This window comes from Carassius auratus, chromosome 14, assembly GCF_003368295.1.
Source record: "Carassius auratus strain Wakin chromosome 14, ASM336829v1, whole genome shotgun sequence".
NCBI lineage: Eukaryota > Metazoa > Chordata > Actinopteri > Cypriniformes > Cyprinidae > Carassius > Carassius auratus.
Window position 1 is genome coordinate 24,725,786 of NC_039256.1, and position 25,337 is coordinate 24,751,122.

At 38.0% G+C, this 25,337-nt stretch overlaps 1 protein-coding gene across 6 annotated transcripts in view; it reads left to right on the forward strand.

The window, feature by feature from the left end:
- Window positions 1–25,337, forward strand: part of LOC113114117 (ETS-related transcription factor Elf-1-like) — a 39,760-nt gene that overhangs the window by 3,155 nt on the left and 11,268 nt on the right. For 2 of the 6 annotated variants that reach the window (XM_026280872.1, XM_026280873.1), the window contains exons 1-2: window positions 6,832–7,169; window positions 23,662–24,024. In XM_026280872.1, coding sequence (XP_026136657.1) covers window positions 23,953–24,024 — 72 coding nt within the window. In that variant the 5' untranslated portion in view covers window positions 6,832–7,169; window positions 23,662–23,952. Of the gene's footprint in view, window positions 1–6,831; window positions 7,170–16,669; window positions 16,750–23,661; window positions 24,025–25,337 lie in introns of those variants that run through there. The other 4 variants (XM_026280868.1, XM_026280870.1, XM_026280869.1 and 1 more) reach the window with 4 other exon arrangements.

Here is a 25,337-nt window from a genome sequence, read left to right on the forward strand (position 1 = left end):
TATATATATATATATATATATATATATATATATATATATATATATATATATACATACACATACATACATATACATATACATATACATATATATATATATATAATATATATATATATATATACTTGTTATATAAACCCTTACAAACCTCATTTAATGAAAAATATAATTATTTCTAGCAAGTATAAAATACATTGTTAATATAATCAGAATCAGTCATGCAGAAAAAAATAAACTGTTGATCCATTATATGTTCACAAAAGAGACTCAAAACAGGATTATAAAATTAGTCATTCGTTTAACTGTTTGTAATATTACAAATTAAGGCAGTGCTCTGTACTGTGTTGTACATTTTTAAGTTGTGTCTTTCAATTGCATTTTATTGTTAAAATAAAAAGAAACTGATACTACTGTATATGGAAAGGTGCACCATATTAGTTTAATGCACTATAACTGATGTTATGAAATTTTAGAAGTTATAGGCCTTTTGCTCTGTTCCTCATAAATTACTGTTGAGAAATTGTTCTTGGTGAAGTAAGAGGTGGAGATGGGTGATTCTCACACATTACTGTTATGTTTCCATAATCAGACAAGTCATTTTGATTTGAAGCCTTTTCCTGACGCATTTCCTTACCGTTATAGCACAAGCGTGTAATTCAGAAAGATATCTTGTCTTCTGTTTGCTTTCACATTAGATTAATATTTAGGTTAGTGTAATGTTATGTTGCTGTAACCTTGCTGTTCAGAGGGCAGCCAAATATGTGGGAGTCTTATTAAGCAAAGGCATTATAAAGATACAAGGCCGACTGTCTTTGTTTTGACTGAAGAAAGACAAATATGTAAAGCTTGGGTAGTTTTTAGCGGGTGCATCTTATTGCTGATGTTGGTAAGAGGTGGAAGGTTTGCTCCAGTTTAATACATTGACTGAACTTTCAATATAATTAGAGAGCGTTTTCTACAGTGGCTTTAAATTAGATTTTACAATTCATGTTTTCAGGTCCCTCTCTGTTTGAGCAGACCTCAAATGACATGCTAACATTTGTTTTTATTCAGTGTGTGGAAAAAAGGACGTGGGATGTTATGTAAGTAAATGTTCTTAAGTGTGTTTGAGTTGGTCCATTAAAGGGGCAGATGTGACTAATTCATCCAGCTGATTTACACTTGAGAGTAAAAACTAATGTGTGGAGTATCACGGCACATTAAATGAGAGTCTGTTAGTACTGTATATCATTGCCAGTGTGCCTCAGTCCAATGAAATGTTCATTCAGCGAATGTCTCGCTAGACAGGGATAAAATAAAGCAAAGTAAAAAAATTTTTTTACAAATACTGTACCTGTTTACTTATTTATTTTGCTTTCATTTTAAATGGCAATTTCCGAACAATTGGTCGTTCCTCCCTCAGGCTTGGATTTCAATTATTTAAGTAAACCGAGACATTAGGTATTCATCTAGTATTCATCTAGTAGCATAATGCTTTCCAGTGTCTGGTCCTCAGAGAGAAAACATACCATTCGACCATTTAAGCTCTAAAACAGAGCCCACAAGCATCATTACCAGCTTGGTTTATGTTGTATTTTACTATAATGTTGGTGAAAGGCAGTGGCAATTTCACGGTCTGCGATAAATGACAAGTTAGACTGATAAAGAATTAGGTTTACTTTAAATAGTGTCATGTGTCTCAGTGGTTTTATATTGTGTTTTTCCTCTACAGCTCTGGTCAATACTCTCCATCCACATGTGTTATTTGTACTGTCTGGAATGTTGGCCTTGCTCTTTGTGTAATGTTTAATTAGTTGAGGTTCTGTGAGGATTGTATACTGTCCGGTAAGAGATAGTTACGTTCTTATTCAGACCAAATAATATTCCCCTCATATTTTGTAAAGAGATTTCCATTTTAAAAGGACAGTTCACCCAAAAATAACTTTTTATTGTTGTTGTACACAAAAATACATATTCTTCCAAATTTCTTCTGTTCCACAGATGAAAGGAAGTCAGTCGTGGCCAGAATTATTGACACCCTTGGTAAAAATAAACAAAGAGCCTTTGAAAATAAATCTGCATTGTTAATCCTTTTGATTTATTATTTAAAATGTTCACAAAAATACACATACAAATACACATTGGTCAACATTATTGACACCCCTAGAAATTATTATGAGCCAAAAATCTCTCATAAATATATTCCCCTTCATATTTTCTCTGTATTTGTAGCACACCAGGGTGACAACAAAGATGAATTTCTCCAGCCATGGCTTCCTCACAGGAATATGAGTGAAAACAAAGGCCAAATTCCCTTAATCAATCATCACAAGAGAAAACCCCAAAAATATAGTTCTGACGTGCAAGAAAAGATTTACAAAATAGAAAGTGGATTCAAGAAAAGAGATAAAGCTTTGGAAATTCCCATTTCCTCCATCAGGACAATAATTCCAGTGATCAGAAAATGTTACAAACCTGCCTGGAAGAGAATGTCTAAACTGTCTTATTGCAAGGTGAGGAGGATAGCTTGAGTGGCCAAACACTCTCCCAGGATCAACTGGAGAATTGCAGAAAATAGCTGAGTTTGCCTCAAAAACTGATCAAACATCAGCTACATCATCACATGTTATTTGGGAGGGTTTTGAGAAGACAATCAAGAAAAGAAAGTGCCCTCATCCAAAAACAAACTATAGCATATTCATTTGCCAGACACGACTGGATCTCCAAATAGGTTCTGTGGTCAGATAGCTTTTTGTCAGAAAACTCACATGATGGGTTTGGTGCATAAAGGGGTAAAAAATCCCCCATGTGTACAACAAAATATACTGCTATACTTTTTATTGTTATGTAGTGGATCTATTTTTCTGCCAGAGGCTCTCGATATATTGTTCAGATGAAATGATGATTCTATCAAATACCTAAAGATTAAAAATCAGTCCTCAGAACTGAAACTCTGTAGAAAATAAATGAGTGGGGTGAACTTAATATAAGCGCCAGCATCGAGCTGGAAATCAGAAAGGTCTGGAGTGATTCTGGGTGAAGGAATGGTCTCTTATCTCTTGTCTGGAGTTCTTCAACCTCATCAGGCATTACAGCTGAAGACTGACTGAGCTGTTATCTTTGCAAATGGAGGTTTAGAAAAGTGTCAATAATTGTTCCCAACATGTATTTGAGAATAGCATTTATTGTGATAATGGTTTTACTTCAGTGAAAGGATAGCTTTTTGGTGATTTTTAATTATTATTATTATAATTTGTTAAAAGATTTAAAGGATTAACAAAGCAGATATTTACCAAGGGTGTTGATAAAACTGGCCCTGACGGTAGGTTTGTCTGTAGGAGTCAATGAGAATTTTCATTTAAAATTTGAATCAAACTATTATAATGGCTGAGAATTTTGAGCTGTTCTCAAACTAAACATTCTTTTTATGACCGTCAATGTGGTCTTGCTGAATTCCACCTTTAATGTTTTCCATGTTACCTAACCAGTTTTAAGAAATGTAAATTACAGTGATACCAAATCTTGACTCTTGAGCTGATATTAAACTTGAAATGGTAGTCTAAATTGCTCGAGGTGTTTTTTCTTTCTTTTTCTTTTCTTCAGTAGGAGTGCCTTTATTTACCTGTTAGAGACGTCGACACTTTACCGAATATTGTGGTGGGTCATGGAAGGAATGACTCAGCACCTTAGTACAGTAACAGAATTTCCTTAGAAACTCCCTGAAAATCCCACTTCACATTCACATCCACTCATTTCTTACTGAGGTCAGGAATGTTGTATCTATCCCACATCTTTCGTTATTCTTAACTGACAGGATTCCTCAAGGTTGACCAGATGCAATCGTTTGGTCCATATAAAAGTTGTTACCTGGGAATCCTGTGGATTGTGGCATGGCATTCAATTAACCTTTACTTTGTCAGTGTATTGAAGCATGTAATGAACTGAATTCTGGTCACCAAGGACTTTAGAAGGTCATGTTTGTGGTAAAAATTGTTGGTAAAGCTAATTTTAAGCCAGAAAAACCTTGTTTTTCATCCACATACAGGTATGTGTTTAAAAACATAATTCTAGACACCAGATTTCAGTGTTTTTCTCATATATTGACCTCATGGACTTTCTGTCTGGATTTAATTAGAATGCTTCACTGCCTTTTTCTCTTGCCCCTTGGTCCTTTGAGGACGGCCCTTAACCAGGATGCTATGGAGGGAGGGCTTTTCTTTGTGCACAAAGCCTCTTGAAGCAGTCACCACCTGACCTCAGTTTTTCACAAACAACACGACCAGCCCTGAGAAGTGCTTTGTCTTTGTCGATTATCTCAAGGCTATGCCTATTTTTGGACCTGTTCTAATATGCCACTGTTTTCCATCTCACAGTGATTTAATACATCATTATAAAGGGCACCCCAGAGTTCTGTTGCATCACAGATAATAAGCCATTTACAAGTTACATAATGTCCTCACTACAAACTGTAAAAATGTTATATCAAGACAGAACATGACTGAATTGACTTTAACCTAGGAATGAGTGTACATTAGCATTCCTGAGAGCACTTAAGCCACAGTTATATTTTTATGACAGCAATTCATTTGAAGTAAATTTGTACGAGGAGAAAAAAAAAAAGATCTACTCCGGACATGGGTAAAACCAAAGTGTGCCGTCTACGTTTTAAAACAGGCACACAGCAGAAAACGAGGCCTTCTTGTGGCTCAGCTGTGTTTAGTTTGGACTCAGTCATGCAGCGCTAGTAAAGGCGAGTGAGCTGGTTTTATTTTTAGGCTGTATAGGAAAGGTGTGTCTTTGAACTTTGTCAGCAAAGGCATGTGATCAGAGTCTGGTTGCTGTGAGGGCAACTGAATTCTCTCAACACTCTCTGTGGAGAAAAATTATTCTTCATTCATTTGTTTGCCGTTTATTTATATTGTAGTTTGAATGAATTATTTGTACATAATTTACTCACGCATAATTTATCCAAGGTCATAATTGTTTAATAATGTTACTAAATATGTAATGACAGTGATTTTGTCCTGTCTTTTATTTCCATTGAAGCAAATATGACCTATTCATCTATTATTACATACAAACAAGCAAATTTGTTTGAACAAAAAGAGTTTCTCTTATTATAATTAGGTATAATTTTACTATGAATGATGTGTTTGTTGGGTGCTGTGCCATTTCTAGGGAAACGCTGATATTATATGCAAATCTCATCTCTTTGTGCATCTATTTCAGTGATGTGGAGCCTGTTGGACTTGTTTGAAGTGTCCCGCTTGATGTCATAGACGGTTTATATATCATTGCCTCATGTCGTACATGTTGTTGGCATAGAGGAGCAGGTGCTCGCCATGTGTTTACACACTTTCTATCACGTTCTCATTGCTGAGTTGAACATAATACCCAGCACTCCACCTAATGGTACTTATTTTTCTCCATTTTCTTTCCTTTCCTGTTTTCTTGTAATCCTTTTTAGTCTGTGGTGGTGTATGTGCAATACATAATACTATGGCTTCATATTCTTAAGCTAGTTGAGACCACGCCCACTAGACAGAAGGTTGCCCAAGAGGCCTGACTGCTTTTTTTTTTTACACCCCAACAGTTCACCAATACAGTTAAGGTTTTAAAGAAAAAGGCAGGTAGTTGCCAGTAAGCCTTACACGACACTGCAGTTGGCAAAGGGTCAATTAAATTACTATTTGTCTGTTTAGAGTGCATTCACTGTCTCATTTACTCTTCTAAATGGTGCGCTGACAAAACCCACTGCACTTCAGCGCTTTTCACTAAGCCACGCCATGCCACAGACCCTGGCTTCCTGTTTGTCATCTGGATTGTCTCAGAATAAAACGCATGACAAGGGTTATGGCCCCATATGCGCAAAGTTAGGGTGATGAAACCTAATGAGATTGACATTAATTTGGTATCTTGGTCACTTTAATAGGGGTATTTGGCGCAGAGGATTCTACCTCATGTCCTGTAAGATTTTATTTCTTCTGTGGAACATAAAATATATTTTGAAAAATGTCTTAATGTTTATTTATGCAATCCAGTGTGGTTTTGGACCCCATTGAGGTTTACTGTATGGTTCTTCAGTTCTTAAAAATATATATTTTTGTGTTCCACTGAAGAAATTCATATGAGTTTGGAACAACATAATGGTGAGTAAATGATGATTCAGGTGAATTATCCCTTTAATGCTAAAATATTGGAATATAGTTGAAACTAGCTACGGAGTCAGATTCTGTACTTTCCCTTTGGTTGGAAGAGCATGGTGACGTAGAAATCAGTGGTAGGGCCTTGGATGAATTGGAAGTGTTTCTCGTCTGTGTTCTTTTCAACAGCACAACCAGGTGGGGCGGCTCGTCCAGTTTTATAACGCATGGGCTTTTTAAATGCCTCATATCAAACATAAAGGCTGCTTTATGGGGTGTCATATAGCTTGGAGGACCACTCCCATTTCAGCATCTCAAATGAAAGCTCTGGCACCACCCAAAACAAGAACTACAAAAAGATCTAGTCAGTTGATGTGGATTTAGTTTTCGCTGTCCTTGAATCTTCTCGCTCTGAGAGAGCAATTCATCTGCGTAGAATTCCCCATTGCTTGTTGTACTCTTGCCACGTCTACGTAGAGCTGATGAAAACCTTTAAACTCTTACCCAGTCTTGTGTTACCCGTCTCGCATAGCTCAAGGTGTAGTCTGATTGTTACTTTGTCCTGGTTTCCCCTCCCCCACTGCACTCACTAGCCAATCGAAACTGCAGCTGGAGCTCACCTGAACTCATTTGCATATTAGCTCTGCCCTTGCAGCTGATTGGCCCCATGCTGAAGTTCTGTTTTACAGCCTGTCTGTCAGTGGTTACTTGGGGGATGAGTCACAGTGAGAGAGAGCTTTGCTTCGCAGTACTTCTCTTTTTTAAAGATTTCAGCCCGCTGCCATTGCCCTCCCCTACTCTGTTCTCGTTTTCGCTCTATCTACCACTAAAGTGAGTGGGAGAGGCAGAGGGCAGGTCAGTGTTCAACACCTTGAACATGCCATTCGATTCGCTGTAGACACACCCTTGGATTATTATTTTTTTTACTCTCGTCAACGTAATCTCTCGCTCTCTTTTTTTTAAATAAGATTATTTCTTTATTTTTACAACATTTTGATATGTTTTTCACCATAACCATGGAGTTTGACATGAAAGCCCTGAACCTTTAAGGTTAGTGTCCATTTTATATCTTTATGATGTAATAGTATGTATGCTGTTGTAGATCTATTAGAGTCATGTATCTGTTGTCTGCATTCTTTCCTTTGTAAGCATTATTGTTTATTACATATATACCCATTTATGCATTATACATTGTGTTTATTATGATGTTACGTTGTCTGATTTGCTTTTTAAGGTCAACATGTAAACACAGCATTTATATACCCTATATAAATGGGTATAGCCCTATATATATATACCCTATATTTTAATGCAGCTAAACAGTTAGCCTAAAATCTTTGCATTTGGATTACATTTAATAATCCCCTATTAGTCGGTTGATCGACAATTATATAGTAAATTGCTGCAGACATGTCTAAAAACAGTTTTAGCGCCATTTTCCCTACATGAAAGGCCTCTACCTAACAGAATTGTTACATCCATAGACTCCTAGTCGTAGATTGCATTCCTCTCAGTCAAACTTGTAGGTTGTTCCTCAAACACGTCTAAGATCAACGGGTGATAAGGCTTTCTCTTTCTATGCTCCTGTCCTTTGGAATTCTCTGCCTCTTGAACTTAGGGAAGTTCAGAATTATGATGTTTTTAAAGTTCAACTTAGGACATATTTTTTACAACTTGCATTTGCTTGTTGATTTTGTATTGTTTTTTTATTGTATTGATTATATTATGCAGCTTTTAAAGGCACTTTATAAAATAAAGTTTATTGCTCTTCTTATTTTTTTTGCAGTCATAAAAATCTAACTAAGCATTTATTTAGGCATTGATATTTAAACGTTTGTAGTCACATGTTTTGCAAAGTATCATTGCCTTATATGGGTACCGAGTGTGAGGTTGGCAATCATGTTTTGTAAGTCATTGGCCAAGCCCAAATGACGGTTAAAGTGGGTTGCAGTGTCAAAATAAACTTTTTGATTAAATCTTTTCCCCTGTTTAAGCTATATGCTCACAAAGCTGCAACCGATGCACAATGCATATAAATAATCTTAGCACCAATGTGCTTTTTGTTCGCGTAAGTGATGGTTTTGCTGTTAGAGTGTGTCATTGATTCCATTACGTGGGCTTGTAGATTTCAGTTTGATTTTAGACTGGCTTATCAGGCCTCATCATTGCCGTGAAACCTGGTCTGAATGTTGCTTATCCTGTTGTGCTAAGAAACCTCAGTATCTCATTGAGAGCAGAGTGACAAACAACTTTAGTCATTGTCCCTGAGCACCACTTTTTTGCTTATTCTCTTTTTTTTAAGATAAAACCCTCAAAGAACATCATTTTGAGTTTTCCACGTATAATTATGCCTGACACTATACTTACTATAGTAACTTGTGTCAGCACCATGGTATGTGCCAAGTCTAGCTTGTAAGTAGCAAGTCAACCAGTCTCGTAGAGAAAACAGTATTTTTTTATTGATTATTTTGATAATGTTCAAACATGTGGTCAAAAGTGATGTTGAAAAGAGTTTTAGGTAAATTAGTATCTTGGTTGAAGTTACAGATGGTAAAATGGCCACTATCTTTAGGGTAACAATTCATGTTTTGGTAATATTTGAAACTATGTCAACTATTATCATATTGAGGTTCTTATATGCATTATTATTAATGTAATAACATTCCAAAGTACAAACAGTACATCATTTCTGTTCAATTAAATTCATGTGAAAACGTTTTGGTGGAGGTCAGAATACTTGGATTCTAGGGAATTTTCCCCCACCCTATGTCATATGACCCTCAGGTGTTCAGGACAATATCAGATTTTACTTATCTCGTCAGACCCCCTGTTAGGGTGGAGATAACAACACCACTCAAACCATTATGTCCCCCCACCCAACTGTTCCTGATTTGTATTGTAAATGAGCCAGGGCACCTGGAGTTGGCTAGTAGTCAAACACGGGCACTTTTGCTGAGGATTGCTTTGTTTGGGGCTTCTCTTCAGGCCTGAGTTTCTGTCACAGTTGGCAGCCAGGTCGGTAGTGTCAGGTTGGCTCTTCACATAAAACAGCGTCAACAAGTCCCTGCCTGTAATTGGATCATTAGGTCCTGCTGAGCAGGAGGGGTGGACCAAACTGATCTAGCTGGTCTTGTGTGAAGAACAGAAATGGGCTGTACCTGAGAAAGAATATTTGTCCTCTTCCTGTCACAGCATTGTGTAGCATGGATGGTTTTGAGAGCTGTTGCAGAGTTTCATGTTGAAGACTTTGGTTGGTTATGGAGTTTTTAGAATGAGCTTTGAGATGGTACTGTAGTTTGAGGAACCTGCTGGAATGGTAGCTAACTGGAGATTTTGAGGATATCTCTGAGGTTTCTTTATTCATGTATCCCTCAATATTTTACTTTTAAGGGGTTCTTGAACTAATGGCACTGTTCCACTGTGTAGTATGACTCGGCTCCACATGGCTCAGTACGGCACAGCATGGCTTGGCTCGGTTTGCATTTCCACTGAAGCTTAGTACCACTTTAGAGTGGGTAGGATTATTCACATGTCGTTATAGTTGCGGCGTCTCTACTTCCGCGACTCCTGAAAAACGTTTTAATATTGCGTTACCCCATCAAGCTCTCACTGGATCCTTCACTGGCTTCGCTGATTTAAATCTAGCAGTTCTGTTGTGTTTGTGTTACAAGTTCAGTGACGCAAGTAGTGACGATTCTTTCCAGCCAATCCATGCTCAGCAGAGTTTACACGTACAAGTAACCGAGGTGGTACTAAAAAGGTACCAGGTACTGTACCCAGTGGAAAACCCCCCAAAAGTGAGCCATACTGAGCTGTGCTGTGCCATACCATGCAGTTGAAAAGCAGCATTAGTTTTTGAGAGGTTTTAGCACTGATGATCATGTATAAAAGCGCTAGTTTGTCAATATAGCATAATACTCTAAGAAATGTTTGTCACAGTTGAAGCTGACTTCAGTTTAAATATAAACTTATGTGACCATGACTACATTATGCAAAAATCCCAAACTATCCCAAACTAAGTGAAAAGTTTCATGAGATCACCATATGAGATAACAATCATTTCACCACTGGGTGTGTTTGAGTTTTTACTCAAAGCAGTAGTGTTCTGCTAAAATAGTCCAGGCAGTCATTCCTTTGTTGATGTGTTGTTGACTGCTTCTGGCAGATTTGCATCACGTTTTCATACTGCTCTCCCCATTTCCATTGAGCAACACACATTCTCTGTGTCGAAACTGTCTGATTCCTGAAACAAGCTCAGACTGGCACACGCTTCTCAGGTACAAGATATAGGCTACTAGGAGAAGACTCGCTATCACAGATGATTACATTGTAGATTTGTTTTTCAGTATCAGCTTAAAGAAAATGAGAGAATATTTTGAGAAGACCAGTTCTTTTGTATTTGATGCATGCAAGCAACTAGAGATAATACTTTTTTGACCAAAACATATATAACATCACAGTTTGGAAAAGAAAGCGGAACATTTGGTCAGTCAGTTTAGCCAAGACAAACACATGGTCTTGGTATAATAAGGAAGAGTGGCTTGCAATCTCTTCTTGGAAATGCCCTTTTTGTTGAAGTTGACAACTCCCACCCACCTGCTACCCCCGTTTTTTTTTCCACTGAAACTGCTCACTGAATGGGTTCTTTCTGTTGTTCTAGAGTTGAGACTGTTCATTTACATCCTGTTTCCAAGGGCATAGATTATACCATGTAAACTTTCATAATTGTTGGTGTCTCTTTTCAAAGTTGAGCAGTGTTGAAATTGAGTTAAACTAGGATGAATAAATGTTTTTTATTTATTTATTTATCATCAGATGTATATTTTTTATGCTTTAACCATGTTGGTGTCAGAAAATGAATACCACTTTACTTATTATCATTGTTGTATCTCACCAGAGATGAGCTGCACATCACATGTTCACAGATGACTGATATGTCAGACCACTTCCCATGTAAAGCACACAACTTGGTATTTTTGCTTAGAGTGTATTCACTAAATTAGTCACAAAACATCACATCATCTCATGCATCTCATGACAAAGGGCTACAAAATAACCAAAAAACCAAAAGCACACATTTAAAGACTGCATTGAAATCAGTCTTATGAAACCACGCATTGCAAACACTGTGTTTTCCAGGACTACTTTCTTTTGTTAAAGCAGTTGCAAGTTCCTCTTTTGACAGAAGAGCCTCTGTCTGTTTGCAACCTGGTGTACAGCCACTTTTGAATCAATTCAGCCGCCTGGCATTCTCATTTAAGAGGAATGCTGGCAGCATTGCACCCTTCCAGAATCAAAGTGCAGTGGATGACATATTCCCATTTGGGCCATGCAATAAAACCATTTACTGCTGACACTGGTTTAGTGCTACGTATCCATCCAGAATCCTTGATGCTTGGGTCCAGACACTGAGTTTGAATAGTTGTTTTCATGGAGCTTTAGTTGCACAGGTGTATGTATGTTTGCGTTGCTAACAAGTAGGAGATTGACCAGATGAGGACAAGTGGTTGACAAGCCCCTCTGTCTAATATTCTAGTCTATCTTGTAAACAATGAGTACACAGGTCAGACATGTGACTGGTTATCATCATTGCAAATTTGTTGCTTTTCATAAGAACAGCTCAGGGCAGATACCAGCCTTGTAATGCAATTACAAGCAATTCAGGCTCACAAAGATAAACTAAGAGCTTCACAGTTTAAAAGTTGTGAATAGAAGCGTCCATTTCGCCAGCTCTAAAGCAACACGTGTGGTGAGCAGCTAAGCGAGTATCTAGCGTTTTAGAGAAACGCACACAGGCTTTGAACAAGCTGTGGGCGGTTGCGTTTATCAGAACATTAAACCACAAGTCACAGTTCTAAAAAGACTAATGCTAATGAAAATGTGTTAGTTTCTGATGGTTAAATGTGAGGCTTTTAAAAAATAAGGATCCATGGTAATGATGTGAACAATGGTTTGTGTGTACAGCATCGTATATGCGCTGAATGATGCCAACCATTTACATATTCTTAAGAAGTTTTTTTTTTTTTTTTTTTATGTCTAACTACCTAAAAAAATAGTATCTTTTAGGCTAGTATATGGAAAAAAACGTTTAAATGACATTGATATTTCAGTGGCTAAGATTCATGGAAGTTGGTGGTGCAGTATAATTGGATGGTTAATTGGTCCAAGTGTGTCCAGTTAAGGAACACAACATCCTCAGTTAGTAATGCATTACATCAGCCAGAGGAAAGTTTACTCACAAGTTCTGTAATGACATCACAACCTATGGGGGTGACTAAAATAATACATAAAAAAACGGAAAAACTATCTGTTTAAGTGTGGTTGGAAGGTGGTTTCAGCAGTATCATATTTTAGCTGTGGAAAATTGAAATCCCAGAACCCTGGATGACCCGTGGAAACCACCCCCACATCCAAAAAGTTGTGTTCACAGCACTACTTCAGTGGTAGTTATGTTTTTAGTATTATAATAATGAGTTTTCTGTTGTGACTTGTCCTTGTATGTACATACATATCACAGACATTCTGTATGGCTAGTCATTTCACACTTAAAATAAAAATCATATAAAATAATTAGCACTTTTGTAAGATCTAAAAAGAAAAGGATCGTTGCCATAAGGCATTGGGTTTGCTATGAAGGTACCAGTTTGTTTCAGTTCAGGCCAAAGATTGACCTAATTGTTTAAAAAATAACTCTGTTCACTGGTTACAGTCAGCTAAAATGCAAACTTGTTTGGTGTGATATTCAAATTGACCTTCTGGCAGAAGTATTTGAAATTATGGTTTGTTAAAATAAACTAATAATTAATTAAAATTACAAGACGTTAAAAGAGAAGTGATTTGATGTGTTATATCAACAATGTTACTTAATACACTTAAATTAGATTTCTATTTCAGTAGAGTGATTGCTATTTATTTTTAAACTATTATTTATGTACACACACATTTAAAAATTTTATACATTTCATATCTTGTTTTCTGGCTTTATTTTTAATCTTTAAATGTCAACTACTCATTGTATCTGTGTCATATAACTCAACATGCTATAGGTCACCGCACAACCCCTTTCTTGGCAACTCCTTGTTTACATTTTCAATGTGAGTCTCATTTAGTGTTCACAGTCCTCAAGAGATTTTCTGTCTATTGCATACGCACAAATTAGTGCCTTGTTGTTGCTACCTTGCAGTGAGTGCAAATGCTTTAGTATCAGATTCTGCTGATTTGATGGATAACTGTGTTTTCACTAACTATGTTTCACTTGTTTGTTTTGTACTTCTGGACTTACTTCAGGATATTGTCACTTATCTGCTTAAGTAGATTTTTTTTTTCTTTTTAAGCTCCCACATTTGCAGCTTTACATATTATTGTTGGCTTTTCTCATCTCGTTGCTATCACGAGCAAACGGTGGCACTACAAAGGCCAGCGTTCCTTCTCAAATATTGACCTGAATAAAACCCAACCACCAGCATCTGCATCCCGCGTCCTCACGAACTGACAAACAACGACAACAAAATGGCAACACGTAATTTCTCTCCCATCACTGATCTCTGAAAGTCATAACAGCCATTCTTTATCGCTCCATTGCTCTCCTGATTCTTGTATTGAGATATCTGAATGGATGGATGGGGGAAGGGGAGCGTTATTTTATTGTGGTGTGTCTTTATTGCGGTTTTGTTTGCTTTGCGCTGTTTTTTTCCGCCTGTTATGAGCTGCGCAGGTGAAGCCCAGGAACACATTCACATCAGCTCATTCAAACATTTCCAGCGGTAAATAAAAGTACATGCTCTCTGTGTAATTAAGAAAATTATTGTTGTATGTACTATATCTCATAACATTGAGATTGCTATTCTGATTCAACACATGAAAATTTGACTTTTGCAACAGTAGCTGGAGAGTTGGGTCATTTGTTGAATAATTATATGCAATTAGTCAGTAGTTGATAAAAAGAGAAGTCCTCCTATACACCCTCCCCATGGGTTTTATTAGCCAGCATGGATCTGAAAGCTAATCATAATAACGTAAATTATATACGTAAGCGTATATTACCACAATAGAATATGTTAAATGCTTATTACTGAATATAGGTTCTCTTTTTTTTTCTTTCTCTCTCTTTTTTTTTACGTAGTCTGCAGCTTTATCCCATTTAACTGATATGTAATCACTTTAGGGAAATGTAAGTGACCTCCTTTCAGGTTGCAGCCAGTTTTTCATATTGTCATAGTCGAGACCACATGATGTGACTAGAAATGAAAACTACACCACATATTGCACACGGCCCCTGCAGCTCCACAGGGCCAAAGGCAAACCTTACATAACGTATGATAAATGCAATGAATGTCAGTTATTTTAGGCCAATTGTGTCAGCTATAAAGTATTTTATGATGCATTATATTCAAGGAGCGCCAGCCCCACAGCTAGTAGTGCATGACTTAGTGTGACTTAGTTTTAGAGCCTGATGATTTTATCAATGCCTGTCAGGCTAGATAAATACAGAGACAGATACGGGTACAGTAGCTCCGAATACCTGTTAATTCAGGTGTATTTAGGAAAATGACGTCAGTCAGTTTTAGATGCCAATTCTTAGCTTTGAATTTAGTCAGCCTGATTTTGTTTTTGTGTGTATGTGTGTGAAATAGAGCAGTATTCAGAAGCTTGCTATTGCTGTTCCACTACATTGCATCTAAAAATACGGCAAATAAAATATCTTAAAATATTATCAAATCTAAACGCCTAAGTTTGGTTAAATTATGTTTAAATGTCAGAATATTTTGAAGGATCTTGAACAGTCCTAATAGTGCAGCTTTTGTCCATGTGGACACCTCTCACAGTTTGTGTCCAGACGTGTTCGGAATGCTATTTCCATTTAAAAGCCAGCTTCAGTTTCTTTGTACCCCTAGCTTGGAGATGCTTAGCTGTGATATCAGTCAAGAGATTTGATTCTCATGTACTCTTCTTTTTGTTTGTTCTGCAAGGCCTTGAGCGCCCAGAAATGAACTTTAAGTATTACCAACGTGCAGTTAGTTTCTCTTTCACTGACAGTGAAGTGAAAAGTGAACTTTGAATTTTTTGGTTAGTGAAAACCTTGTGATGACTATGGCCTTATCAAAGGTTGCATGCAATCCGTGTCGTCAGTGCCTGTTTAGGGTTCCCAGAATTTTATTTTGAAGCATGCAGGTGCAAGGCAGGCATGTTTTGCTGCTGTATTCAGGGTGCATTTTTCCCTCCTTGTGCAGACATATGCTGTGACATGTTGGTATTGGTATGAGTGTAAACACATTGGGGATGGGCGAGTCAAGATGGCGGGGGAAGCGCTATTTCACAAGAGTGCATATGTCGCCATAGATGAAAGCATGATAAATACAGCCTCAGGAGAGCTGGAAGGTCCCAATTTATAAAGAGTGGCATTAACAGTGAACATACCTTGATTTCTACCAGGTTTAACCTTACTGGCATCAAGTTCATTGTGTATATTGAAGTATGCAATGAGAACTTTTTTTTTTTTTTTTTTTTAGCAAAGACTGAGGTGTGATGTTTAATATATCACAAATTTTACAGGTTCTAAACATGGCCAGAGGATTGTGAGTGTGAGGGAGGTGCAAACACTTGAATTTGAATTCAGTATTAGCCCTGAGCTTCTCCAGTCTTGTCATGCTCTGAATTGACGTCAGTCAGTTTTAGATGCCAGTTCTTAGGTGTGAATTCAGCTAATTTATTTTTGTGTGTGAAATAGAGCAGCATTCAGAAGCCCTGAGCCCTGAGTTTCTTCAGTTTGTCATGCTCTGAATTGTTCCTGTGTAGAAGCCAAAACATTTTGTCTTTGTACCGAAATATCTGAAATGTTTTTCATATTGCATATGTAGCTGGAGTCAGCACAGATACTGTGCAAAAGATCCTCACAATTAGATGCTGGAAGGTTCTTTAACGAGCACGACATATTGAAACAGCTGTATGTTTGCAGTACATTGTTACTTTACCATAATATATACATTTTCAAATCAAAATCGTAATATTAGATTTTTATCAGCAATTATACTTATTCGATATTTAGCTGTGCTTGCTCATTTTCTTTATTTTCATACTGACTTTACCTTTTTCCGTCATCTAACACTCACTTAAACTTAGTCTTTGGAAAACTGCCAGTATCAGTTTTTCCAGTGTTGTGATCCCTATAAATTCACTTGTTCTATTATCAAGATGACAGATTTTAGAGATAGTTTTAGTGCATCATTATTAACTTCTCTATAAAAAAGTATTTAATTTTTATATCAGCCATTGGTCTATATAGTCAGCCATGACATGAAAATAATTATCTAGAATAGAATTTTCACATCAGCACATCCCTAATAATATCATTCTGATACCAAGATCCCATTTAGCAAATACTGGCACTTGTAATTGACAGAATTTGAAATGGTTAACTTTTACATTTTGGGCCTCAAAGTTTGAAGAACTTTTGTCTTTTTTAGCCCCTGTGGCAATTTCCTGTCCTGTTTTCACAAGTCTGACGTGTATTCCTATCTGTGGTGTGTGGCCACATAGTAGAATCAGTTCACAGGAAGATCATTTTTAACATTTTCTAGCACACACTATGTGCCTTTAAAGAAGTCCATCAGTTGGGGTCAGCTTGCTGCTGGTAAGATAAATCTGCTTACACTTTTAAACATCAGCAATTGCCCAGCAGCATCTGTACCAATGCCTGAGAACACTACATTCACATAGAGGAAATAGCTAAGCGTTTAGTAGCAGGAGATGAACCCTGAGTGTGAGATGTGCGAGAGAGGAAGTGAGTAAGGGCGCACCAAATTCTGTTCCTCATGTTGTTTTCTCAGTAATTAACTCCAGTCTGCAACACCCATACTACATGGAATTTAGTCTGTAAAACAGTCAGTTTCATTTTTCTTTTTTTCTAGCTTAAAGTCACTGAATGTATGTATTGGTGTTGTGTTAGTGAGGTCTTGATTTGATGGTTTTAGTTGATAATACGGTGTCTGATTGTGTGTGTGATGGTATCAGCACAGTAGTGTGATATCTGAAATGATATCTGGGATGATAAGTGAAGCTTTTTGAAAGTGTCTGAAGATGCGTTTTTAGAATTCTGAGAACCAGACTTGTTTTGTTCTTCTCAGAAGCGAACCACTGAAGGGTGACATAATCTGAGGGTTCAGCGTAAAAGTAGGGGGCCTTTAAAATCTTTTTGTGCAAAATGTCTAAAAAAAATGTATGTAACGTGTGCCATGTTGGCATTGTTATTTATTTATTTATTTTTTCTTATAGTGGTTACCTACTGTATAGAAATATATGACATTCGAACATGTCGAAACACAAAAAAGTGAGAAAAATAAAATAGAGTCTAAGAGGAAGGGGAAGAAGTTTCCACTGTCAAAATGAGAGAGAAGTGTTCGCTTGTTTGTGGTCTAACAGTCAGGAAGTAGCAGAAACCGACTGCTCAGTGATGCATTTCCTGTCACTGCAAAATTCACAGGTCAGTAGTGGCTGTTCTCTTTCCTTTTGCATTTATCTTTCTTTACTTTTAGGGTTCCTGTACCATGGCTTTAAATTTGGCCAACTGGTGACCCATTTCATAGGGTAGGTTGTATAATTTAGGCGGTAAAACATCCTAATTTTTAGCACCAGCTAAACTGTACAAATGTGGTTGTTTGGTTTTTAAGTAATCTTAAAATTGTTTGGAAAACCATTAATTACATTTCCATAAGGGTGGATGCTCTTTGACTTCTCCCGCAAACAAGTTTCCATCTGGCAAAGATGAACACAACTGGTTTTAAACAAGCGTCTTTAGACCCTAATGAGTTTAGTGGCAGGGATTTTGCCTCACCTGGCCTCAGTCTCTCCTCCCTAGCCTTTAATGTTTGGAGACCTGAGCTCTAGGCTCAATGATAACAGCTCCTGTCTCAGGTGGGTGTGGGCCCCTAGACTTTTTCTAGCACCTCGAGGCGGAGTGGAAAAGTAGAAGAATTGTGAAGTTGCGAGATGAGATTAAATTTGCTTAATCTCCAGCAAAGGTAGCAGAAGACACAACCTTTCTTCTGGTTTTAGCAGATCTCTCTCCCCTTCTTTTTCCTTTTGCCTCCATCCCCCTACTTTCACAAAGGCTGTTCTAGTTTTATAATGGCCTTATTTATTTATTTGTTTTAATCTTACCTGGCTTTTGCTTTTATCCTTAAACCATTTTTTGGACCTGTATTCGATGCACACTGTCAACTGACAACTAGCAGAAGTTGCTACGTGGTGTTGTTGTAGACTGATGTGGCATTGGGAGTTGCTTGTATGCTAGTCTCATTAATTGTAGTCTCTTTTGTTCTGTTGAATTAGCAAACATTAGCCTCACGGTCCCTTGACCTTTCTCCCTAATGTATAATGTACTCTTCACTACGTCTGTGACCAACAAAGGGGTGTGTGATGGTGATACTTTCACATCACTTTAAGTGGAAGAGAAAGAAAATATAGCCTTTTTTGAGCACTGCAAGAATGTCGACATGAACATACAGACGCGCTTTTGGAAAAATTTGTCGCCTTGGTAATTTTAATATCGACATAAATTGGGAAATTTGTCAAAAGAACAAATATTAATACAAAAAAGAGAAAGTCACTGCTCTTAAATGGTTTCATTATCATATGTAGCATTGCTTTTATGTTGCCAATTTAATATTTACTCTATTGATCAAATAATACATGTTTATTGAGCACTATATTAGCGTATTAGAATCATTTCTAAATGAGCATGTGAAACTGAAGACAGGAGTAATGGCTGATGAAACTTTGAAAGTCGTGACATTTGTCAAGTATGGTAACTCATATTTGGAATTGGTGCTCTGCATTTAACCCATCCAAGTGCACGCAGAATCAGTTATTTTCAGTTATAACATTTCACAGTGTTACTGTCTTGACAGTGTTTGATCAAACAAGTGCAGCCTTGGTGAACATATGTAAAAAAAAAAAAAAATGGCATTGAATGGTAGTTTATATTCTTATTAATATAAAGTGACGTAACATACAGCCAAGTATGGTGACCCATACTCAGAATTCATGCTCTGCATTTAACCCATCCGGAGTGCACACGCACAGCAGTGAACACACACACCGTGTACACACAACCGGAGCAGTGGGGAACAATTTATGATGCTCAAGGGCACCTCAGTCGTGGTATTGCTGGCCCAAGACTCGAACCCACAACCTAGGGGTTAGGATTCAAACTTTCTAACCATTAGGCCATTATTTTCCTGTTAGTGTTAGCATATTAGTGAAGTTTTTTTTAATTATTATTTGCATCACTTGGCCATAAAACAGGATAGTAGCTTCTGTCAGGGCTGTTTAAATGACTGTGACCATATTATAGATGAAGAGAGTTTGTACACAGCCCATTATCTCAGCATTACAGGACTTTACTTGAGTTGAAGCATCATATCCTCACATTCACAGGAACTAAGCTAAAAACACCCATGTTCTGCTGAGTTAAGCAGATGACCCTGTTGAAAGAGGCTTTTTTTTCCATATTTATTGAAAGAGTGCTGTTGGCATAATTCCATCCTCTTTCCTTTGGTAAGTGGGGACAAACCTTAAGCTGTCTCAAAAGACACATAACTGTTTACTAGCCCACTGGAGGTGTTTTAATGTCACATTTTTATAGTGGAACCAGCATTGTGGACAGTGGAAATGGACAGTGTTTTCAATTGAGACGAGCATGTTCTGAAATGTCAGGAATGCCAGTCCCCCTTCCTGACCGAGTAGGAAAAGAGCTTCACATTCCTCTTACTTTCTCTTAGTTAGTGTCTCTCCGAAAGCCCTAGTATCCCGTGCTATTTTAAGAGGCAATCTAGACGAGTTTTTCTCAAATGCGTTGACATCACTATTGCCATGACATCACTCCCCACAAAGTAACTAGAGACGACTTCGCCCTCTCCAAAACCGCCATCTCCATCCATCCCTGTGACATCATCAGAATATGACAACTCACGATCATACCACATCTTGGAACCATGATCCTTCCCATCAAACCATTCACCTATGTTAGATGATCATTCATTTTTGAATTCACTTGCCCCGTGATTAAATTCCATTGTCAGGGTGAGTCATGGCTTAGTCATTTTCAGTTGTCTTAAATTACCTCCTTTCATGGTCAACACTGAGCTCAGCTGAGGACTCTACAGGGGCGGGTGGGTCCACAGGGTAAGATGTATTTGTTCGTAATCATTCTCCCCTCAAAACTGGTTATTCCATCCAACATTTTAGTCAGCGTCTTGCTATATATTTACTTGTTTTGACAACACAGACTAGGCGCTTTGCCAGACCCATACCAGCTGCTGCATAAGGGCAATTAGAGACTACGGCGGGCATTTTTCAAGTACACCTCACAGTTTTACCTTGCTTGCTGACCGTGTATCCTTAGTAGACCTCAGCCATGGAGTGATTCCATGCGAGCCCCACCCTGGAGAGTGTTTGCTTACTGAAATCTTGAGTACTGAGTAACTCTCCCTCCCCCTCGGCGCCTCTGGATGACGTGCAGCAGGCCTTTGTTTTGGGCCATTTGCATGTGCGTGTGTTGGGACAAGGCAAGTGTTGTCGCATCCACTTGTATCATTCCCAGGCTGCAGTCACTGTGGCGCAGATCACTCACCATGTGCCTGGCACGAGGTCTCGTTATATACCACTGGGAATCAGCGTGGAGAGCGGCATGATGCACACAATCACAGATTTGCACAATTTTGCTCCCCACCAGGCTCATCTCTCTGTGTGAAATGTTCCCATCAATCCCAAATCACGCTTTCATTTGCCAGCACATCACCGTCAAATGGTGTGAACGACTTCATTATTCAAAAGTAGGGCTGTAGACCATGGCAAGATTGTCTAATAGAATTTCAAGCTGCGAGCTTTGGCTGTGGCGTACGCAGCTGCAGTTTGAGGTACACAGAGCTTTTTGAATTGAAAAGAAGAACTGAGAATCACATGAGGCCATTTTGAGCTAGTCTGTAAAAGAGGAGGCAGAACTCAGCCATGGTCTCGCTTGGCGACTTCTGACCCCTGGCTAACGCTGTGGAGACTTCATGGGCGAGTGCTTTCCCAGACTGCAGAGGTAGGCATGACCCACGCTGTGTGTGGTCTTATTTTGCCTGGGGTATCACTGTAGTTGTGATTATCATTTCTAGCATGGCTGATGCTACAGATCTGGGTGATGCCTCAAATTGCGTGGTTTATTGAGAAAGAGTGCACTTCTATTTGATATTAAATGATCTTAAATACACCATAGATTACCTTAGACTCTGATAAAGATACTTAAGCATCTAGAAAAGAAGGTTTAATTGAAAAAAAAATAATAATTGGCTGATAGATAGATATATTTTGTTGCGTTAAACAGAGCAAAATTGATGGTAAACACATTTATAACATCACAATATTATGTCAAAACAGTAATATTGTGAAATATTATTACTATTTGTAACTATATTTACTGTAGAGACTTCAAAATCACAAAAAATCTTATCGGCTCCAAAATGTTCAACTGTAGTCTATATTATGAATGGGCCGATATTGGATATTTCATTTTACAGGCTCATCTATTAACAAATGTAATCTCAGCAAATCTCAAAATGATTTTCCATATTTTATACTGTGCATTATAATGTAAATACATTTTCTTTAAAAATAAATCTTATTTAGACAAAATAATTTTGAATTATAATAAGAGCCATTTCTTGGTTATCTGTCATACAGTTATTATTGGTTTAGGATATAATTTTAATATCTCTTTTAATATACCTTACCTAGAAGGCTTGATCAAATTCTTTTATTTTGATGTAACCACCCAGAACACCCTAGCAACCATGTAGCAACTCCCAGAGCATTGTGTTGGCAAGAAAATAAATAATTGGTTCAAAGAGCTTGTCTTGACCAAAGCCAGGGAGAGGGAAGCTTCAGCAGGGTGCTCCAGATGTTAGCCCCATGCTGTGGGAAGGGAGGCAGGGCTGAAGGGATCTTGGGGGGCCATCTGGTTAGTGGTAATAATAGGCTGGGCCTCTCTGTCATGGCATACCTTACCTCACCCTGTTCCTCGCTCTTCTGGAGAGACAAGGCCATATCTCCATGTTGACTATGGGACTCCAGCTGCTACAGGGATCTTGGGCACAGTCCGAGCTAAACAGGACATTTGTTTGACCTCCGTGCCACCCACATGGGCCTATCTTTCCTATTCTCTCTATCTGCCCCCATTATACACTTTACCCACCCACCCCAACAACCCCAACTCCCCAGACACAATTCAGCCTGGTATGCGCTTGTTGACATACTGTCCTTTCAAAGCAAACAAGCCCCACCCTGCCACTGAGGAGACATGGGCTGCTCTGCTGCCATTTTATACCCCCTTTATTGGTTCGGCCAAACCACCTCTCCTCCCCCCACTGCTCTCGTTTAATCTTTAACCAGACTGCAGCCCCTCCTGTTCCTCCTTGCCGCCTCAGGGCCAGACAGAGGGTACTCTTTACTCTCAGCGTCCTGTGTTTCTTGTGTTTTTGAGTTTCTGTAGTTTAGCTGGATTTAGTATGAGGAGTGGATGTGGACTTTGGATGAGGGTGTGTTCTGGGCCTTTTTTCACTCATGTGACTGATAACCCAACCTTGTTTACAGTACCCCTTTGATCAGGCTGGCTGATCTCATATCCTGTGGCAATCCATGCCCCTCCCCTTCCTCCACACTGCCACTGAAGAGGTTCACTTATTACATCTGAACCTTGATGAATTAAACCAGTCACTCAGAATCACAGTACACTTAAGTGTCTCGTAGTTTTTTTTGATTTATGTTGATCTGTTTATCTGCAAAAAAGAATAATGTGAATGCAATATATAAATTAAAAACTAAACTAAATAAAGCTAAAATGAAAGGTTTTAAATGTGAATTTAGACATTTAGACATTAAAATGTACAGTATGAAAAATTATATTCATTATGAAATATGTGTGTATATATATATATATATATATATATATATATATATATATATAATTTAAATTCTATATTAAATTTTATATATATATATATATATATATATATATATATATATATATATATATATATTTTTTTTATGATCAGTGTCAGTTTTTAAATAGCTTTTAAATATTTTAATTAATATATTTTAAAGCAACAGTTCTCAGATTTCAGAGGGTAAACAGGAGTCAAAGTGAGAATTGTTAAGAGTTAAAGTGAGTTAAGTGGCCAGTGATGAATTTGCTAGAAAGTATATTTTATTTTACACTCGCTCATTTTCATTGTGCCTGGCCAGACTTTCTCAGAGTCTGACTTTGGGGCAGCTTTGTGTGGTTCGAAGCCAAAAATGAGTTTGGCGAGTCGAAAGTCTCTCCAGCAGTAAGCGAACGCTTCATAGAGTCAGAAAATTAGCCCCTTGTCTCAGTCCCAACGGTACCGTCTCAGGCTCGTCCGGCCATCCCAGCTCTCTCTCTCTCTCTCGGATGATATGACACAGTCCACTTTGCTCAGTCGCAGTTTCCTAATGTTCCTTTTCCTCTGTTTCTCTGTTGAAGGTTTAGATGCCCCAGACGCAGTTGGAGTGAGAAGAATCCTTCTCCATCACGCAGTCCTCTGCCACTCAACTGTCATCTGGAGGAAAAAAATCTGAAGCGTGCAGGACCAAAAAAGGGAACTCTGTTATTACCTAACAGTGCCTCTCGTTTTGTGAAAGCAGTGTTCCTGCCTCAGAGTGCTTCCTGTGCCGAGGGGTGTGGTGTGGAGCGAAGCGGTCCAGGGAGTGTGTGGAGGGGTAGGAACCCTCTGCCTGTCAGCCTGTGTCCTACCCTTTCTCTCCCTACAACACCATGACCACTGCGGTCCAGTCCAGCGAGCTTGTCTTCGAGTTCGCCAGTAATGGGATGGATGAAATCAATCAGGTACATACATCACAGACACGTTTGTTGTTTTCTACGAAACCGCTCTTCATCCTTGACCCGAAAACCCTGATTTTGGTGCAAGGAATATTCGTTATTATGCACGTCAACTTGTAGTTTATTTATCCTTAAGAACTGTCTTTGTCCATTCAGCATCAAAGGCCAGGTCTCAATGAGGCGATTTGGGTTTTTGGAGGTCTGTGCCTTTGATGCTGGGCATGAAGGCAAGGGAGGGATGAAGGTGGAAAATTAAGAGTGCAAGGAGAGGGCTGAGAGATGACTGTGTGGGTTGCTGGCAGTGCACAGATGGAAAGACTGAGATGTAGGAATAGCCAGTCAGTCTGAACTCTGTGTGTTTGTATTCTTTTATGACCTGGTTGTGAATAAAAGTAGCATTTAAGCCTCAGGACACCTAGGTATGTTACATACAGTGGCCCTAGAAAGTATCTGAACACTTGTCTGAATTGCATTGCTTCAGATACAAAATATCAGAAAAAGTGGCATCTGGATACAAATGCTTCTCACAGAACTTCACTTTTCTGAGCTGTTTTTTACAAACTGGTCCAGAGGTCACTGTTTCAAGTCAAGTTGTGTTTTAAGTCATGTCAATTGTATCTTTTATCTTGTACTCACCAAGGCTGCATTTATTTGATCAAAACCACAGTGTGTTTATGAAAAGGTTATTACAATTTAAAATAGCTCTTTCATATTTGAACTTAAATATTTATTCCTTTCAAGCTAGATTTGTCACATGATCCTTCAGAAATCATTCTAATTTGCACATTTGGTGCTCAAAAAAAACATGCTTTTTTATGGAAACTGATTTCCGTGACTTTCTTCCTTCAGTTTTCTCTTAATTTTAAAAACTTCAGAAGAACTTGATTTATTTTAAATAGAAATATTCTGTGACACTAAACATGCTTGATTTAACATGTCCTTGCTGAATAAAAGTATTAATTTATTTAAAAATAAATATTACTGTTCTCAAACTTTTAAATGTTAGCGTATTTACCATTTCACATTTTTAAACCCGAGTTTTTTTTATTTTTTTTTATTAGGCTGTTTAAATACTTTCATACATATTAAATTGTGGCAAATTTCATAATTCTAGGCCACTGTATAGTATGTGCGTATGCAAGCATGCTTTCATGCTTATGTGTTTTGGTTTGTTCTGTCTATATTCTGTCTGAGTTCAGATGACTCCAGAAACCCGATCTTCATCTTAAGTGTGTGTTTGTGCAGTCAGATGAATGGATCAAGTGTGAAAGGTCTTATATCCAACCCCATGCTTCTTCTCTTATAGACTGAAAGAGAAC